This window comes from Mercurialis annua, linkage group LG5 (assembly GCF_937616625.2).
Source record: "Mercurialis annua linkage group LG5, ddMerAnnu1.2, whole genome shotgun sequence".
Taxonomy (NCBI): Eukaryota; Viridiplantae; Streptophyta; class Magnoliopsida; order Malpighiales; family Euphorbiaceae; genus Mercurialis; species Mercurialis annua.
The window spans coordinates 44,072,774-44,094,035 of record NC_065574.1 but is presented as its reverse complement, the minus strand read 5'-3'; the positions used below and the strand labels follow the sequence as shown (position 1 = coordinate 44,094,035).

Sequence of the window (21,262 nt, the reverse complement as noted above, 5' to 3'; positions counted from 1 at the left end):
GAACAGGCCCAAAACAATTATGGGTTGTACAAGCCCAATGTGATTAATTATATATATATATATATATATATATATAATTCGTAATATATATATTAATAAATATATATATATATTAATTCGAAATTTAAGGATAAGTGTTTTCCTTAATTTATTATTTTTGGAAGATAATAAATATAGTAATTAATATATATGGATAATTATCAAAAAGGAGTTTTTGATAAACATAAACTTGTAGAATTGCAATGAGATTGAAATTCGAATTTGTCTCAAACCCTAGTGTTATTTATCACTATAAATACTCATTAAGCAGTTGGTTTGAGAATCACGAAATTCATTATTCACTAAATCACTAAAATTTGAAATTGCTTGTGAAGCAATAGTGCTAGCACACAAGCACTAGTTTTGGCTAAGGTCTGTTCGTGTGGATACCCGTAGAGGACGCGTTCTTTTGGAGGCGTTTCTGATCCGAGGCCAGGTATCACCAAAGTGAACCACCTCCTTCCTTCCTACATTGCTGTTGAATTCGACATACAAGTAAGTAATTATTCTGTTAATTCGAATTACATGGATCTTGGTTTGGGTTTTTAGATAAATTTTTGAAATTCCGCTGCGTTATGAACCTATAAAACCCAACAAAAATATCCCACAACGATCTACAATAGACAATCAAAATCGAAGCAACCTAAGCATTTAAGCGATACCAACAATTATACATGTACATGCTAGAGCAGCCCTAACATGCATATTCAGATCTAAAAAAGCTAGCAAAACAAAATATAATCATACAACACCCCAAGCATAGATTTATAATGATATCTCGCAAGATATGATACATATAAATAGAGAAGATGCGAAAACAAAGGCGCACAATCAAAGATAAACTCAAGTTCATATTAGGTACGCTCTTCCGCCTCCACACTCGTTGAAAATCAAGGACAAAGAGTCACGATAAAGAATTGAAAGAGGAACAAACGAGTACTAAACGAATAAATATGCGATACATCTACCGGAAGCCAAAAATGGAAGAGCTGGATGGAAAAAGATTCAATTCAGAGAGTTTTTTTATGAGAAGGGGTCAGTTAAGGCTTAAGAAAAATGACTGAAGTGTTTTAGATCAGATAAGGGGTCTATTTATAGACACTATGGCAAACCCATACACTAGGGCGCGATGGGGGGCGCGTTGCGAGGCGCGATGGACCCATCACACCATACAACTTAGCCTAGGGCGCGATGGCCTCGTCGCGCCCGAGCCTGTTGGGCCCAAAACCGACATGCTGAATGCATAGGGCCCAACGGCAACGATGGACCTGAATCCAAGCCCAAACACTGACCTAAACGAGCCCAACTGACGTCCAAAATGATCGACACGGTGACAGAAACACACCGGAAACAGAACATGAAAACACGAGATATTACATTTCCTAAAATCATAAAAAAATCTTCATTCCATGCAGAAATAGGGATACCCGAAAAATGTAATCCATGTATAACGTTCTTTTGCAATAAAAGTATCGTTCCAAGGTAATACCTTGTCAAAAACATTCGGGAATAGAATGCTAGATTTCAGACGGAAGCTATCTAGATTAAATGGATTCTCAAACTTCAATAAAAGTAAAGTTCCTCTTAGAAGCGAACTTCTCGAGAAGCAAATTCCTTTACTCGAAAGAAATAAATTTACTCGTAGCAAATACATTATGCATCTGACAGAAACAATCAAGCTAAAGTTATCATCTGAAGCAGCTGGAGCATGATAAATAATCTATTTTTTTTGGAAACAACGGTAAGTAAGATCGAGAATCCCTGATGGATTCAAAGCCAGGGTGAGCAACATCGGAGCGGACAACAAGAGGCATATGTTTACAATGATGCTAATTTGTACCTGAAGTATTACAATGATGCTAATAATTCATGCTGATTCTTATATTTAAATATATTATTATAACAATTATTAATTTTTTTTGTTATTTATTAAGATTTTGATAGAGATATTTTATATCACCTTTTGTGAAAAATAAGGGTTCATTTTTAAAATAATGATATTTAAAATTTTTAAAAATATTAAATTTATAAAATAGTGATTTTTAATAAATTTTATGTAATGATATTTAAAATTTAAAAAAATATAAAAATATAAAAATATCTACCAATAAAATTAACAAAAATTGAAAAATTAATAATATGTAAATTAATTAATTCCTATCCATGAAAAGTAACGATTTATTTTTAAAACAAAAAATAACAGTAAATGAATATTTGTATTGGCACTACTACAAAATAGCTATTTACCAACATAATTTTTTGTCGGTAATACACTAAAATACATCATTAAATGAATTTCTATATCCATACTATAACTAAATTTAGAAAAAAAAATACCATTAAAATAATTTCGACAGTCTTATTTATCAATTTTACAAATTATGAAATTATTTTAGAAAAAAATAAAATATATAATTAATAAAAATAAGGCACAATTTAGTATATTAAGTTCTTTTTCTGATAAGTTAGTCCATTTTATATTTTCATATTAGTAATTTTTTTGGAAGATTTATACTCTATACAAAATAAGGTAAAATATTTACAAACATACTATCTTATCTTTCTTTATACAAAAATATTTTTTTTTTAGAAAATCAAAAAAAGAGCTTTATTACTTGACTAGCAATAAAGAATACAACTAAAAGGCATAGCCTTCAAACACCCAACAACCTGGGCTCGCTACAAAGCAGCAGCAAACAGCTAAAAAACAAACATCAAGCTACCAAAGCCAAGGAGCTGTCTAAAGAAAACTAGGCACAGACTAACAAAGAATTATAATCTTTGTAAGTTACAAATAGATTCAAAAACAGCAGAATTCCTGGATACGGAGCTGAACTTTGCAATTCCAGCAGCCTTAATTCTAGAGAGGATATTTTCCACATTTGGGGTCTCATGAGCAAAGATCTTCAAATTCCTTTCTCTCCATATGTGATAAACAGTAGTTGTAGGCGTAATTCTTCTCAGATTTGCTTTGACACTTTTACCAGCAGATTTCCTGCTAAACCAGCTGATGAGTCTGTTCCAATTTCTGATATTCAGAGGGCAGTTGCAAATAGGAAGGATTCTGTTCCAAATTCTTTTGGTGAACTCACACTCAAAGAAAATATGGTTAGCTGTCTCTTTGCCATTATCACAGAGCTCACAGTCTTCATTATCAGTAATACCCCACTTCATAAGCCTGTTCTTAGTTCTTAACTTTTTCTTCATAACTAGCCATAAGTTAAAATTGTATCTGGGGATAGAGTTCTTACCCCAGACCAAGTTATACCAGGTCACTTTGGTATGCTGCTCCCTATAAATATTCCAAGTCTGAGCTATGGAGAATTTACCATTTTTAACAACTTTCCAATCAATATTATCCTTTCTCCCCTTGACTGGATTGAAGTGATTCCTGATATACTGCCAAGCATCATCAGTATCTTCATCTATTGGATCTGGAAATTTCCATCTGCTATTTTTCCAAAGATCACTGACTCTTGTTGTCTTCTCAATCTCTGAATCTCTCATCTTTGCCCTTGGAAACTTTTCAAACATAGACTCCCCATGAACCCAAGGGTCATTCCAGAAGTTAATGCTAGAGCCATCCCCTAACTTATACTCCAAGACCTTTTTAATGTCATTTTTAATGCTGAGAATCCCCCTCCAGATCCAGATGGAACTCTGATTAGCTTTACTGCTCCAAAAGCTACCTTTTTTGATTTTGTTGACCTTAATCCAGTTAACCCACATGGAGTTGACATTGCTAAGAATATGCCAGATATGTTTACTAACTGCAGCCTTGTTCCAAACAGAGATGTCTTTAATATTGAGTCCTCCCTCTTTCTTCAACTTTGTAACCTCCTTCCAAGAAACTAAAGCTTTATTTCTGCCATCATTAGAACCTGTCCAAAGAAATCTAGAACAGATTCTTTGGATAGTTTTCACCACACTCTTGGGAAGAATAACCACAGAAGCCCAGAAAATGTGCATACTCATGAGCACTGAGCTAATCAATTGGAGTCTTCCAGCATAAGACAAAAAATTGCTAGTCTAAGAGCCGATTCTACTAGTAATCTTTAAGATAATGCCATTACAATCATTTTTAGATAACCTAGTAGATATGAGGGGGATTCCTAGGTATCTTAAAGGTAACTTGCCCTTTTTAAACCCCAGGATATTGATAATACAGTTTTTAGTTCTATCATCAACATTACAAAAGAAGACTTGGCTTTTGTGAGTGTTGATGTTAAGACCAGAAATGTTTTTATACTTATCAAGGCTATCAACAAAGAACTTAACAGACTCTAAATCACCATGAAAAAAAAGCATAAGGTCATCAGCAAACATAAGATGGTTCACTTTTAACATTTTACATTCTTTATAGTATTTGAAAGAGTTAGGGGCATTGTTAAGCTCCCTGGACAGGAATTCCATGCAAATGACAAAAAGGAGGGGAGAGATGGGGTCTCCTTGTCTAAGGCCTTTTTCAGAGTTGAAAAAATCTCCATTATCACCGCACCAATTCACAGAATATCTAGTGGTTCTGATACAACTCATAATCAGATTAATAATATTATCAGGGACAAGAAGATTAAGAAGCATTTCTTCAATATAATCCCATGAAATGGAATCATAAGCCTTCCTAAGATCTATTTTGAGAAGACATCTAGGGCTGCTAGAGTTAATGTGATAGTTCCTAACCAACGCATGTGCTAGCATGATATTATAGGCAATAGATCTTCTAGGAATAAAGGCAGATTGATTATCAGAGATCAGGTTACAAAGAACAGGGCTGATTCTAGCAGTTAAAACTTTGGAAATCACTTTGTATAAGACATTGCAGCATGCAATGGGTCTAAAGTCACCTAAGGTTTCAGCATTAGGCTTTTTAGGAATGACAGTAAGGGATGTAGTATTGATTTGTCTAAGAATTTTACCTAAAGTAAAAGCTTCCTGGACAGCTTTGACCATATCATCCTTGATAATCCCCCAGACAGACTTGAAAAAGTGACTGTTGTATCCATCAGGTCCAGCAGCCTTATCAGAGCTAATAGAGAAAATTGATGTTTTGACCTCATTCTCTGTTACAGATCCAGCAAGAATATTCCCATCCTCCTCAGAAATCACAGGACCATTTCTCATAACATTTTTGTCTATATGCCGTCTATTAAACCCTTTGTTACTAAAGAGATCTCTATAATAATTAGTCATTTCAGCATGGATTTTGCCTTTATCAGTAATGACCTCCCCCTTCTCATTCTTAATAATTGCTATGTTGTTTCTACTCCTTCTCTGTTTGACAGAATTGTGGAAGAATTTTGTGTTGGAGTCCCCCAGGCTTAACCACTGGACTTGATTTCTGCTTATAGAAGCTTTCCTCACTAATCAACAGCTTCTTAAGATGGCTGGCCATGGCCCTTTCTTCTTCCAGTAACACATTATTCATATTATCTGCTTGAATATCTTTCTGTAATTTCTTTAGAAGATCTCTCTGAGTAATAACCCTTTGAGATATACTAGAGTAGTTGTTTCTGTTAAGCTTTAAAAGCCTATACTTGATAGCTTTGAGCTTTTGCACAATTCTGAACATAGAAAACCCCTGGTAATCTTTATGCCACTCCTCCTCAAATATCTTGTTATGATCCTGGTTTTGAGACCACAAGTTCAGATATTTGAAACTATGATTCCTATTATTGTTGGCTTTTATGATGTAAACCAAAATAGGACTGTGATCTGAGATGCCACTTGGTAAAGCTTCAAAATAACAGTCTTGATATTTATCTTGCCAGTCTCCATTACTAAAAGCTCTGTCAAGTCTTCTCCAAATCCTGCTGTTATCTAGCTTATTGTTACTCCAAGTGTAGAAGCAACCTATGTTTCTTAATTCAATAAGGCCAGAACTAGCCATACACTCTGAAAGCTTAGTAGCATGATAAAAATCTAAACTGTTTCCTCCACATCTATCCTTCTCATTCATAATAGCATTAAAATCTCCTTGGATAGTCCAAGGCCCATCAATAGTTCTTGAAATATTAATGATCTCTTCCCACAGCTTTTGTCTATCAGAAATAGCATTAGCCCCATAAATAACAGACCAGTAAAAACTACAATCACCTTCCTCAACCTTACAGTGGATAATCTGCTCAGCCTTAGAAATATTTTTCATATTTCTAAAAATACCATCTTATCTATTTTACTAACAAAAATGTCATTTTCCTCTTTTTCTTCATCTTTTCCATCCAAATTCTAATTTTATTTTCTCTATTCTTCATCTCTTAAAACCCTAATTTTATTTTCCTTTTATTCTTCCATTAACGACCACCACTAATTATCTTCCAAACCACACCACCACGACATCAAATCGCGCCGCCATCGTTGCCGCAGCTTTGCTTTCTAGACCGGCGACAACAACCTCTGATTGGCAGCACATGCCGTTAAGGTTGCTATGGCGTCTGATTTGTTAGCATGGACAATGTTGAAGCCTCCTAGTGAATTAGGGGCATATATTATTGCTGGGTCTGCTCAGAGATTTGGTGTTCCAATGGGTTATAGAGGTCCTCATGCAGCTTTTGCAGATCTAGCCGTGCCGCCTTCGCTGCCGCTTTATTCGCCGCTACCGCCACTGCTCTGTTTGGCTCGCCGCCGCCGCTCCCTCTTTCTCTGCTCGCGCACACCAAAGCTATCCTCGCCTCCTTGTTTGATTAAATACGAAATCAGATATTAAAATATGTGAAATTTCAGATCTGATATTTTTAGATTTGAATTTATTTTTTTAAATTGTATGCTATCTGAATTATATATAGATTATATGCGGATTATATACAAATTAAAAAATCATATACGGATAATATACATATCATATGCGTATTATATACCAAACAAATACAAAAGCTGGAAAATATGATTTTTTTTATAAAATCGTATTTTGTAAATATTTTTTGAAAAATTGTATTTTTATAATTATTTTTGTATTTCTGTTAAAAAAAATACTTGTAGTATCTTTGTAAATATTTTCATTTTTTTCGGTATTTGGATAAAAACCTCAATTTTATTTTAAAATAATATATACATTTTCATAAAATTAGATGGATAATTTCTAAAAACAATGTTTTCTTCAATTTATGGACTAATATATTAGGTATAAAAATATAAGTTTTTTTTATCAACCAAATCCTTCATCTTTTCCATTTTTTGCTTGGATATAATTGTTAGGATTTACAAATATGATAATGTATTATTTGATTATAGTTATGGATAAATAAAATTGTTTTTCCTTAAAAATTTAGAAGTCATATGCATAAAACTATTAAAAATTAAATAAGATATCTGAAGCTTAATTTTTTAAAAACAAAAATTACAAATTTTAGCATGTTGTACAATTTTAATAGGTTTTTTTATCAATTTTGACAATTTAATACATAAACCATCATTTTTTACAATTTGATACACTGAATAATATTATTTTAACAAAACGTTGATGTAGACACAAGAATATAGACTATTCCGGTATCCATATCGTCAATTTTTTTTAACAAAAAATTGTTCGGTGTTTATAATTGCGAAAATTCGAAAGTTGATGTCCAATATTACCAAAATTGAAAACTCGTGTTGAAATTATAGAACACGTTAAAATTTTATAATTTTAAAGCAATTAAGTCAATATTGGAAAAAATAGTTTCATAAAAGTTGTATATTTTTCATTAAAAATATTAAAAATATATGTAAAATTAAACAAATTAGTGACATTTGGCTAGAACTGTTGTTAACTTTTTAAAATTGGAATAAAACTCTCTTGAATTAAAAAAATTTGGTTAGATTTGCAAGAGTGGAAAAGGTTTGAATATTTTTAACTATTAACTCAATTATATAATTAAGCATATACAAATACACGTAAATAAAAATGATTAAAAATTGCATATTAAGAAGTCATTATCTGTGAAAACTGATCAAATATACCACCAAAAAGAATACCACAGAGACGATCTTAATACAAAAGAAACACAATTAGAGCTCTGCAGTTTAAAAACACACAATCTAGAACGTACGTAAATAATATATAGTAAGTATATGGCTTCTTCCTTATAAACAAACTAAATAAAATTTGGAGACTCCAATCTCAAATAAACAACTGCATGCAAATATATTCTCATACATCGTTAACATTATTGAATTTAAAAGAAGAAGAAGCCAGCAGCGGCGACAGATGCAACTCCGGCGGACACCTTGAGGGTGGCAGCAGAGTTTTTCTTGGGTGGAGAAGCAGCTGGGCTGTCACTTGGGGCATCACCAGCTCCAGCTGGGCCATCGGCTGCTGCTGGGGACAAGCCATCAGTGGATGGTGCAGGTGGTGAAGAGAGCGGAGAGTCACTGGATGCCTCTGGGGCGGTACCTTCGTCAGTAGAGGGTGATGGGCCGGCGGAGGTGGTGGTGGGTGCAGAAGCTGAAGAGTCAGGTGTTTCAGCTTTAGGAGATGCAGCGGAGGCTTTTGGTGCCTGGGCGGCGGCTTTGGGTGCAGGAGCCGCAGATTCCTTAGGGGAAGGAGCGGCTTTGGACGCCTTTGGCGACGGGGTGGAGGATGGGGTAGCAGCGGGTGATTCAGCGGCGAATGCGCCTACAACAGCGACGAAGACGAGAGCAAGAACAAGAAGTTGACGAGCCATTATGAATGTTTTTTTATTTTGTTTCGGTAGGATTAGGGTTAGGGTTAGGGTTAGATTCTAAAGAATACGCAGTATCTCTCTAGACAATATAGAGAAACACTGCTGGGCTATAGAATGGAAGAAAAAGAGAATGGAAGGAAAGGAGTTAAATAGGGTATGGAAAAGAGGAAAGTTAGGGAAATGTAAGGAGAAAATTCTCATACTTTTTTCTTATGTTGGGCTGTGTTTTTTCTTTTTTTGTATGTTTGGATGGTGTTAATTGACCGAGTTTTGTGGGTTGTTTTGTGTTGTTTTTGATACAAACGATTATTCGTGGCTTGTAGTGAACCCTAGCTAATTTAGTTTGTTTCTTAACCAATAATTTGGATTTCTATTTAGAGCACAATGTAATAGATGTACTAGTTGGGCACAATCCCATTGTCAAACATAACTATAATTAGGATCTTTTAATTTATGTATTTTGCCTATGTTTTGTACCAAATTCTAAGGGCAAAATGAATATTTGTTGCATTCAAAAATTTGTATCATTTTTATTATTTTATCTTAAAATTTATATTATATTTTAGGTGTTATTTTATATAAAATTTCTTTTTACCCATTTGAAAAAAAAATTATAATTGTAATTTTAAACATAATTTATAAGATCATTATTATATGGATAAAATAAAAATAGAAAGTCTAAATTATTGTCTTTTTTATTCATGTTCAAAAAATATAGCCTTTCTAAACGGCAACAAACATTTTCTAGAGTTATTCTTAAACAAAACATTTTCTAGGGTTAAATCGGAGTGCAGATTTAGATTTCCATTCAATTTTCAATTTAAGGTTTGAAAATGAATTATAAAGAGAGGCTCATTTAAAATGATGAAATAATTTTATGGGCTATACTGATATTTTTTAAATTGTATTTTACTATTCGTTGTCATTTATTGGTGAAAAATTTGTTATTCTTTCTATTTGATTATCTTTTTTTTTATGAAGGATTTGTTAGGTGATGGATGAAATGGATGCTATGATTGTAGTCTTTGATATCAGAAATCAATTTGCGTTGATCAAGAGTTGATACTTTATTTTTTATTTTCGTAAGTAGATCTACAAATTAAGAAGCGCGTGTTAGCATAAATTGTCTGTTTCATGTCAGATTATCGGATTTAATTTTAAATTTTTCCAATTTCTTAAAAATGTAACTGTTTCACATTCGAGTTTATAAAATTTGAAAGATTCAAAAAAAAAATTAACATAACAAAAACAATAGAAAATATTATTTTATCTATATCTATACTATATATAAAAGCACGGATGGGGGTAGGCAAATTTACTGAATAATCCTTTTCCGTTTGTTATTAAAAAATATTTTATAGTCATTAATTAATTATTTAATTAATCACTATTATAATTAAAGTTTTAATTAGAATAAATAGCTAAATTATCTCCAATTTTGTTTTTAGTATGTAAAAAATAACTAAATTGTCTTCAAACTAGTAGGAATACCTATTTTTTAGTTTGATTGAACTACAAAATTAAACACTATATTTGGTCAATATATTACTCCCTCCGTCCCAATAGAGTTGTCCACTTTGTTTATCACACAGTTTAAGAAAATCAATTATTGTTCATGGATTTTGTAAAATTTTCCTTACTTTTCTTATCATACCCCTATTTAATATAGGGTCCACTTTCAATTTACTCATTAGTGGATTTTAAATAGGGGTAATATAGGGAGATTGAGTGTAAAAATTAATTACTTTTTGAAAGTGGACAAGAATTTTGGGACAAAATTTTTTCTCAAAGTGGACAATTCTATTGGGACGGAGGGAGTATTATTTAAATTTCAATTTTATTATTTTTAAAGATATTATTAATAAAATTAAGTTAATTATTTAATTATGATTATTATAAAACCAAAAGAAGAATATTCAGTATGGAAAAAAATTTAATAACCGAATATATTATTTACTTTTACAAAGTTTCTTAACTAATTTAATATTAATTATAAATAAAAAATTGATATGATTATAATAAATTTACTAATATGTACATTGACGAGTTACGTTACGAGACACGTGCATAGCACGTAATACGAAACTAGTATATATAAAAGACTTGCGAGCTTTATAACCTTTTTAATTGATATTCAAACTCGATTCAAAATTAAATTCGAGTAGTTCGATTTTGACTTTAATATTCAAGCTGAAATTCAATTTTTCTTTTCGAGTTGATCTCGAGTTACGCACGAATAGTGCTGCCTATATACATTTAGGCTAACCACACAATTACTACAAAAATTCACTTAAGTGCTGAAAATACTCTCCAAGTCCAAATATTTCAATTTTACATAAAATGATTTTTTTCCACATTTTATATGTTTATTTTTGATACACATTTAATACCTTAAAAGATACATTGTTAATAAATCTTTGATATGAAAATATACAAATGAAAAAATTTAAAATATTTAGCAAAAACATTTTAGATGCTAAATGAAAAAAAAAGTCATAATAAGAGTGTATTTTTGGAAAAAGTTCACCGGTTTTCTGAATTTTTCTATAATTTTTCATTTACACTGTTAGGATTGATTGAACTATTGAAAGTGTTTAAGCCAATATAGATCTAATTTGGATGGTTAAGACATCTTTTAAGGGACTGTTTGTTTGAAGCAAATAAAACTCTAGAATGGAAATGGGCATAACCCATTCCCATACGACTTGTTTGTTTCACAAAATTAGTCCGAAAATTGGGAATGCTAAGACCCAAGGAATGGAAATGAACCGTTCCCTAACAAACCCATTTCAATCATTGGGAATGACTAATAGCTTTTTGAAACTTGATTTTTTTTGGCCTAATCATTTAAAACCTCCACATTGTAACTTTGTTTCATTTACATTTCGACGTAAAAAAAATTTCGATTGTACTCTATTTCGGGTTTTCAGGTTTAACCTCTATCCGAACGAGTTAAATTGACCACATTTTATTTAAAAAAAATTCAAATTAATCCTTCATTTTTAACATATATTCTAATTAAAAGTTAATGTTATAATTAATACAAAAATACCATTTTTTTTAAAAAAAAATCAACTAATAATAAATTTTTTATTTAATTTATTAAATAAATTTTAAAATTAAAAACATAAAACAAATATTTTTTATAAAAAAATAAAATCGATTTACGTTTTAATTTTGTTTCCCATTCTCAGGGGAGAAGGAGGATTTCCTCCTCCTTGCCTGAAAATCGGAAAAAAAAATAATTTCTTGTAAAATGAATTATCGGATTTAGGTGGCGGGTTCGTAAATCAGATGAGTACGGTTGTGGGTCGAAATTTATTTAATAAAAGTTTAAAAAACAATTAACATAATTTAAAATTAAAGGACTTGTTTGTATTTTTAAAATAGAAAAAATATATATGACATAACCCTTCTATTTAATTGTTTTTAGTATTTTCATTTTTAAATTAATTAAATTTTCAAATGTTTTACAATTAGGATAGAGGTGAAACCTGAAAACCCAAAACAGGGTACAATTGAAAAAAAAAATCCTACGTCGAGGTGTAAAAGAAAAATAACGTTACAACGTGGATGATTTTTAAGTGATTACCTTGCTACTTATTAAAAAAATATGAAAAATATAAAATTTATTTCAAATATTCATCTAAAAAAATTTAGATAAAAAAATAATTTTTTAAATTAAGATCTTTTATAATTTTTAGATAAGCAATTTTTTTAAATAAGTATTTTTTTTTAATTTCTATCTATTCTCATTCTTATACTAATTTATTAAAGTAAACAATATATGAAAACAATCATTTCATTTTTTTTTAGGAAAAGTTGTCATTCTTCATTGAAAATCATTATGAATAACAGAAGCAATGAAAGGAGGTGGACCATTCCTCTCTCTACACACAGACACAGAATCGACTGCTTTAGCTAAGCTATGAGCCGCCGAATTCGCTGTGCGTTTTACAAAGGTAACAGATATCTAAATTGTTAAGCAAAGAAATACAATCAAAAACTATATCAGAAAAATAAGATAACTCCCTACTGGGATGATCCAGAGCTAGAACGAGTTCTTGACAGTCGGACTCCATACACACATGAGTAAGACCCTTCGGCTTGATCAAACTTAACGCTTCTCAGAAACCGATAGCCTCATCTACTCTCGGCTCCATGCTCCCAGCAAAACCTCATGCTTAACTGTAATACAAATACCCAGATGGTTGCGAATTAAGAAACCAGAGGCACAACAGTCGCCATTCACCGGAACCGCTGCATCCATATTACAAGTTAAGTGGCCAGAACTCGGCCTAGTCCACTTATTCCTGGACAAACTGTTATGATCCATAGCACGACTTGGTTTCTCAGATTTTGCAGCAACCCACTAACTAAGATAACAGCTTGCTTCAGTAACCACTTCATGGGGCGTTTTTGAGATGTCGTTCCATAGGACATTATTCTTGTTGGCTATAGGCCCTTATTTTTTATCCCTTGTTTTGATGATAACTAAAGCCCACTAATGTGTTGATTGAATTATTGCAAGGCCCAATTTCTAGAAGCATCTTGATCTTTCCTCTAGCAACAATGATGGGGGGTATTTTCGGAATCAGCTTGAAAATTATCAGCCCGGCACTATCAGGTTGTCAGTGTACCTTGTACTGCAATCAGGCTGCCAGCACTACCAAACAAACCTGAGCTCAACTTGATTGGCCAGATCAGCCTAGAATAGGCTCCTCCTCTTGTCACCATGTACACCTTGCATAGAGGATAAGAATTGAAGGAATATCCTGATGTGACTCAGCCCTACTCTCTAGAAGATTCTTGAAGTCTATAAAAGGCATTCTTCTCCATTTGCAAAGGTGTGGGAAATCAAGTGAAAAAGATCAAGTTTCCACATTTTCAAGAGCTTTCAATCCTCGGTGATTTATCTCAAGAAAACTAGGAATAGTTTGAGTGAGAGTTTATACCATCTTTCTGTAAACAACTTGTGAGGAATAGATTAGGTTCTGGGTAGAATCATATTTATTCTCCAAACGGTATTAGTTTGCTGAAGCTATCAAATCAGCTTGTAAGTTACAGACTAGCTTCTGGGTAGAACTAGGGTTGTATTCTTATTGGCTTTATCTCTAGCCCGTAATAGAGATCTAAGAGTGGAATACTTAAGGATGGGGATCCTTAAGGAGTGGATGTAGGCAGGGTTGCCGAACCACTATAAAAATCTGCTGTTCAGTTTTATGCTTTAGTTTCTGCTTTATTAGCTTCATCTGAAATCGTTTTTGAAAGAAAGCTTTTCTTTAAAACTATACAAAACCTTCTATTATCTTAGTTTCTATACTCTGTTAAAAAGGTTTTCATAAGTCTATATCACATAGCTCTCAAACTGATCCATACTTGATTAGCTTGTGAAGACTTTATATTCATCAGGCTGAAGCTATTCCATTAGCTTTGCATATTTAAGTAAAAGTTTTTAAGTCTCAATTCACCCCCCCCCCCCCCCACCTCTTGAGCTACTGCTGGACCCAACAATTGGTATCAAAGCAGGTTATATTCTCTCAAGCTAATATTCCAGCTTGCCAAAGTGATCCTAATGGCTACTAGCTCAACAGACGTTTCTAGTGCTTCTGGGGTACCAGAAGGGAGTTCAATTTCGAGACCTCCACTCTTTAATGGATCTAACTATGATTGGTGGAAAAATAGAATGAAAAATTTTGTGCAGGCCTATGACATTGAATGCTGGAGAATCATTTTGAAAGGAATCACACCTCCATCACTTACTGAATTAAATGGAACTAGAAGAGAAAAGACTGAAGAAGAGTACACCGATGAAGATTGGAAAGCTGTTCAGCTCAATGCCAAAGCTATCAACATGATTCATTGTGCACTAGATGCCACCGAGTATAATCGAATTCGAGGATGCTCAACAGCAAAAGAAGCATGGGAAAAACTTCAAACCACGTTTGAAGGAACAGATCAGGTTAAAGAATCCAAAATCAACATGCTAAAGAGACAGTATGAGCTGTTCCAGATGCAACCTAATGAATCTATTCAGGAGCTAAGCACTCGCCTTTCAAATATTGTAAATGGAATGAAGAGTCTCGGGGAAAACATAAGAGAAGAAGAACTTATGAAAAAGGTTCTAAGATCTCTTACCGATAAATGGGACAGCAAGATAGATGCCATCTTTGAAGCAAGAAATCTAAAAGATTACTCCCTGGACGAGCTAATGGGTTCGCTGTTCACTCACGAGCTAATTAAGAAAGGGAAAGAGTCAGTCTTCGATAAAGAGAAGAAAACTGATCTAGCTCTAAAAACTGTCAATCAAGAGAGTGATTCAGATAACTCAGAAGAAGAAATAGCTCTCATGACTCGAAAGTTTCAGAAGATGTACAAGAAAGGTGGAAGAAGATACAGAAATGACTTAAAGAAATCATACAATCCCAGACCTGAAGCTAAGAAGGAAACACTAGAAGCTAACTGCTTTGAATGTAACAGCCCGGATCATTTCAAAGCTAATTGCCCAAAGCTAAAGAAAAGATATCGGAAAGAAAGATTTGATAGAGCTATGAAAGCCACATGGAGTGACAGTGAAGCATCCAGCTCAGAAGAAGAAACACCAGGAAATGCCATTGTCTGCTTAATGGCCAAAATAGGAGAAGAATGTGATCCCCAAGACAATGCTGAAGGCTATCAAGCTAATCAATGTTCAGAAGCTGACAGTTCAGAAACTGATCATGAGGTAAAAACTCTTGACGTAAGCTCTCTTGATCTTCAAGATTTATACAATGCTCTTTTCAAAGAATACACCAAGGTTTCTTTAAAATATCTAAATCTAAAAGGAAAATGCAAAATCGCAGAAGCTGACAATTTGACTAGCCAGCCTGACCATGCTAAAGCTAATCAAACTAATCAGCCTGAGCCTGATGTTGATCAGCTCGAGACTGATCCTACTCAGCCTTCTTGCGATTTGATTGAGGAGCTTAGACACTCTAAGTCCCAAATCAGATTTCTCAAAACTGAACTTGAAGTTTCAAACAATGTTAAGAAAATGTTTGCTAGACTTAATGAAAATTTGAAAATCAAAATCATTGGCTTAAATCGAGATCTTGAGACTTTCACAAAAGGTAGATCCAATCTTGACATGCTTCTTGGAACTACTGATATGCGCTTATCTAAAAGCAAAGTTGGCATTGGGTATGATACTTTGAAAATTCAAGAACCCAAAGCTACTCAGTTTGTGAAAGCCATGGTTGGCCCATCTCGATCTAACTATCAAGCCCAACCTTTTGCCACTAAAGAATCATGCTTTTACTGTAACCGAAAAGGCCACTCGGATGAATTTTGCAATTTCAAAAAGAAAGCCACTCAAGGTAATCAGACTCGGAACAACTTATATGTCAAAGCTAACCCATCAGGACCCAATTTAGCTTGGGTACCTAAAACTAACTGATCTTTTCAGGTTTGCCTAAGGAGCAAAAAGGCACATGACAACTGGTACATGGACAGTGCATGCTCTATGCATATGACGGGTGACAAATCCAAGTTCACCCAGCTTAAACTAAATGGAAGAGGATCAGTTAGCTTTGGAGACAACAGTCAAGCTAAAATTATCGGTTCAGGAACTATTGGGACTAATCATCCTATCGAAGATGTATCTCTGGTCAGCGGGTTACAATTCAACCTACTCAGTGTCAGCCAATTATGTGATAAAAACAGAAGAGTGATTTTTGAACCTAACAAATGCGAAGTTCAAGACTTGTCTAGTAACCAAACTCTAATCACAGGAGATAGAGTAGACAACATATATCTCATTGATCTAGAGAAACTTAATGAGTCTGATCTATGTCTCGCTACCATTGAAGAAAATTATTGGCTATGGCACAGACGATTAGGCCATGCAAGTATGAAGCTAATCAACAAATTATCCATCTATCAGCTTGTGGAAGGACTGCCCAGCCTAAAATTCGAAAAAGGTTCCATTTGTGATGCATGTCAAAAGGGGAAGCAAACCAGATCATCCTTCAAATCTAAAGGACAACTAAACTCTAGTAGACCTCTGGAGCTACTTCACCTTGACCTATTCGGTCCAATCACTCCAACTAGCTTGGGAGGTAAATCTTACGCCTTTGTGATTGTGGATGATTATTCAAGACTCACTTGGGTTCTTTTTCTTGCTCACAAAGATGAAGCCTTTGAGAAATTCTCAAATCTCTGCAAAAGAATTCAAAATCAACAAGGGCTAAAGATTTCCACCGTTCAAAGTGACCATGGAAGGGAATTTGAAAACAAGCTATTTGAGGAGTTTTGCAACGACAATGGAATCACTCACAACTTCTCAGCACCTAGAACTCCCCAGCAAAATGGAGTGGTAGAGAGAAAGAACAGAACCCTTCAAGAAATGGGTCGAACCATGATCAATGAAGCCAAGCTACCCAAATACTTCTGGGCCGAAGCTATTAGCACAGCCTGTTACATTCAAAACAGAGCATTGGTAAGATCTATTCTGAAAAAGACTCCTTATGAGCTCTGGAAAGGTAAACTCCAAAATTAAGCTATTTGAAATTTTTTGGTTGTAAATGTTTTATTCACAATAACAACAAGAATCAGCTTGCTAAGTTTGATGCCAAAGCTACTGAAGGTATCTTCTTAGGATACTCAAAACATAGCAAAGCTTATAGAGTCTTCAACAAAACATCACTTGTTGTTGAAGAATCTATTCATGTTGTTTTTAGTGAAACTAATCCCTCTCTATCAAGGAGAGAATCTGTTGATGATGAAGAAACAGGTTCGAACCAAGAAAAGACACCTCAAGCTAATAAAACAGCTCAAACTGGAGATACAACTACAGAACTGTTCAATCAGGCTCAGCCTGATAATGATCAGCAAAAGGAGTCTCTAAACTGGGAAGATGATCAGCAAGCTAATAATCTCCAAACTAATAATGACGAACAGATCCACACTGATCTACCAACCGAATGGAGATACCACAAAGATCACTCTAAAGAAAATCTTCTTTCCAGTCCTTCAGACAGGCTAGTTACAAGGAGCAAACTGAGAAACATGATAGGAAACATAGCCTTCGTATCCAAGATCGAACCAAAGTCAATTGAAGAAGCTGAAGCTGATGAAAACTGGCTAATGGCTATGCAGGAGGAGCTAAATCAATTCGAGAGAAACAAAGTCTGGCAATTAGTTCCTAAACCAAAGAATCAGTCTATCATTGGAACTAAGTGGGTGTTTAGGAACAAACTTGATGAAGATGGAAATGTGGTCAGAAACAAAGCAATATTGGTAGCTAAAGGTTACAATCAGGCTGAAGGAATAGACTTTGATGAAACATTTGCCCCGGTTGCTAGACTTGAAGCTATTCGAATGTTATGTGCCTTTGCTTGCCACAAGAACTTCAAACTTTTCCAGATGGATGTCAAAAGTGCCTTTCTCAATGGATATCTAGAAGAAGAAGTTTATGTCAATCAGCCCCCTGGTTTTGAAGACTCTGCTAAACCTGATTATGTCTACAAGATAACCAAGGCTCTATATGGGCTAAAACAGGCTCCTAGAGCATGGTACGATAGGCTGAGCAAATTTCTTCTCGAAAACGGATTTGTAAGAGGCAAAGTTGACACCACACTCTTCACCAAGAGAAGTCAGAAAGAAATCATCATTGTCCAAGTATATGTAGATGACATTGTGTTTGGAGTTACTCAAAGCAGCTTGTGCAATCAGTTTGCAGAGCTAATGAAGAATGAGTTTGAAATGAGTATGATGGGAGAACTCACTTTCTTTCTCGGTCTTCAAATTAAGCAAAGCCAAGATGGGATTTTTATTTGTCAAACTAAATATACAAGAGAACTCCTCAAAAAGTTCAAAATGACAGAAGCTAAGGAAAGCCGAACACCAATGAGCACAACCACCAAGCTAACTACAGATGAAAAAGGTAAAGAGGTAGACATTAAGCTCTACCGAGGTATGATTGGATCTCTTCTTTATCTTACATCTAGTAGACCTGATATTCACTTTAGTGTTTGTTTATGTGCTCGCTTTCAAGCTAACCCAAAAGAATCTCATCTTATTGCTGTCAAACGCATTCTTAGATATTTACTTGGGACTGATGAATTAGGCTTATGGTATTCAAGGGCTGCTTCATTTGATTTGGTTGGGTATAGTGATGCTGATTTTGCAGGTTGTCAAATTGATAGAAAAAGCACTTCAGGAGGATGTCAATTCCTAGGAAGCTCATTAGTCTCATGGCAAAGCAAAAAGCAAAAAGCAAACTTCTATTAGCTTATCCACTGCTGAAGCTGAATACATAGCTGCTGGAAGCTGTGTTGCCCAGATTATATGGATCAAGCAGCAGCTTGAGGACTATGAGCTAATTTATAAACTCATCCCCATTCTATGTGACAACACAAGTGCCATCAACTTGTCAAAAAATCCTGTGCTACACTCAAGAACAAAGCACATTGAGATCAGACATCACTTCATTCGAGACCATGTTCAGGCTGGTAACATCAAGCTAATCTTTGTGCCTACTGAAAATCAGCTTGCAGACATCTTCACCAAACCTCTCTCTGAAGATCAGTATTGCAAAATAAGAGGAGAACTTGGACTAATGAAAATCAGCTCTTAAACAAGTTCTAACTCAATCACTTTGGCAAATACACATCTCTCTCTTCTCTCTTTTATTTTATTTTATTTTACTTTATTTTATTTTATTTTATTTTATTTTATTTTATTTTATTTTGTTTTACCTATTTCTGTCTTTAGCTTTTTATTTTCCCAGAAACAGGTACTAAATCAGCTCAGGGTCAAGGCTAATCAGGTTACCTCTCATCTGGGTCGAAACAAAGCTCTCAGAGGCCCACAATTTTTAAATCTCTCTTAAAAAGCCCATTCCCTTACCCATTAACCCCACTTACCCCACTTACCCTACCCACTCATTAAAACCTAATTTTCTATTCCACCTCATCTCAAAAACCGCCGCACACCTCATCTTCTTCCTCAAACCACCTTCTTCTCTCAAACCAACTCATCACCTCTCACCATGGGCAAGAGACCTGCAAAAATTGTTGAGGAACCCGAAGGGAGTAGAAAAATAGCCGAATTCCTTTTTGGCACGACTGAAAGCACACCCAAGTCAGAAACATCTGAGCAACCGAGACGAACTCTCATCCCTCCTAAATCAATCGATTGGGCATTCTATGGCAAAGAAAAATTCTCCTTCAAGGAATGGTTTGAAGCTCAACAATGGACAGCCTTCATTCAGATCAAAACTGGGATATATGAAGAATTGGTGAATGAGTTCTATAACTCACTCAAACCGAAAGGGAAAACAGAATTCACAGTGACTCTAAGGAAAAAGAAGTGCCTAATCACACTATCAACCTTATCTGAGGCTTTCCAGATCCCTAACCAAGGAACTAGAGGTGCTAAAAAGGCAGAAGTCTGTCAACTCTCTGCCTTCAATGAAGGTACTTTCAAAGCTCTGGCCACCGCTCAATCCGAGATAAAAGGTTCCGAACACGTTAGCTCTGCTTCTCTCATTCCTAGACTTAGAGTCATTCATAAATTCCTTACCTGCTTCATTTCCCCCAAGTCTGGTAGTCACGATTATGTTAGCAGTATTGAGCTCTTTGTCATGTGGCATTTAGTCAAACTTAAACCCTACAACCTGTGCTATTTACTAATGACTGTTATGCTTGGTGTGAAAAAGAACAAAAATCTGCCCTATGGAATGCATTTGACTTTACTGTTTAAACATCTAGGAGTAAATTTATCTGCCTATAAATGTACACATATTGCTGAAACTGATGTGGTGTCCAAGCTATTTACTACTCGTACTAAGAAGAGAGGTATTGAATCTGGGAGTTTTCAAGCTGTTAAGAAGATCAAACAGGAGAAACAGGTTGAAAGTGAGAAAACTGAAACTGTGGAGGTAGGTGATTCTGGCTCCTCCAAAACCAACTCTCTTGACAGTGTGAAGAATGGTTCAGATAAGGAATCCAGTGAGAAAGATATCAGCTCATCAGACAATGAGCCTCTGCTAATGAGGAAAGCTGCCATCCAGAAATTAGCTTCTGGGAAAAACAAACAGAAGCTAAAGGCCCCAGCCAAGACTGAAGCTGATAGGATCATAGGTGGCCTACTGAAGACCTCACGGGACAAGGAATCTGAAGAATCAGTTGGAGAACAAAGTGCTGAGAAAGCAAATCAGACTGAGCCTCATTCTGATAACACAGTCAAGATTGCTGATCCAGAAGTTATCCCTGCAGATCCAAATAAGAAGCTCCTAGTGAACCTATTCCTCAGGCTAATTTGCCCTCTGAGCTAATGAGTAAATTTGCTGTCTTTGAGAATTTTTGCAGGAATACCTTTGACCAGAGCATGCTAGCTATGAAAGCAGAATTCTCCAAGCTAGTCAAATTAGCTCAACCTGAAGCTAATCCTGTTCCAGCTCCGGTCATCAGCCTCCCCAAAAAGAAAGCCTCTGACTCTGACAGACTGTCAACCAAAACTGAACCAGCCTCCAGACCTCCCAAGCTGCCTATCAGACGGTCAACTCGATCAAGCTGCTCTTTCAAGACTGTTCCAATACAGAA

At 34.6% G+C, this 21,262-nt stretch overlaps 2 protein-coding genes across 2 annotated transcripts; one reads left to right on the top strand and one right to left on the bottom strand.

Annotated features, from left to right (window-relative positions):
• Positions 1-7,913: 7,913 nt before the first annotated feature.
• On the bottom strand, positions 7,914-8,810 carry LOC126680279 (classical arabinogalactan protein 6-like). The gene has a single exon (XM_050375378.2). It carries the CDS (start codon positions 8,676-8,678, stop codon positions 8,190-8,192), a length of 489 nt encoding a protein of 162 aa, XP_050231335.1. The 5' UTR covers positions 8,679-8,810; the 3' UTR covers positions 7,914-8,189.
• A 5,443-nt stretch (positions 8,811-14,253) lies between these two features.
• LOC126681908 (uncharacterized) lies at positions 14,254-16,151 on the top strand. Its single transcript, XM_050377464.1, has 2 exons — positions 14,254-16,033; positions 16,123-16,151. Exons 1-2 carry the CDS (start codon positions 14,254-14,256, stop codon positions 16,149-16,151), a joined length of 1,809 nt encoding a protein of 602 aa, XP_050233421.1.
• The last annotated feature ends 5,111 nt before the right edge of the window (positions 16,152-21,262 follow it).

Excerpts from the sequence above, each read along its gene's own strand:
- LOC126680279 (XM_050375378.2), bottom strand. The coding sequence starts at position 8,678 with ATGGCTCGTCAACTTCTTGTTCTTGCTCTCGTCTTCGTCGCTGTTGTA.
- LOC126681908 (XM_050377464.1), top strand. The coding sequence starts at position 14,254 with ATGGCTACTAGCTCAACAGACGTTTCTAGTGCTTCTGGGGTACCAGAA. Across the intron at positions 16,034-16,122 it reads CAAAAAGAAAGCCACTCAAG|GTTTGCCTAAGGAGCAAAAA; the intron begins GTAATCAGACTC and ends TGATCTTTTCAG.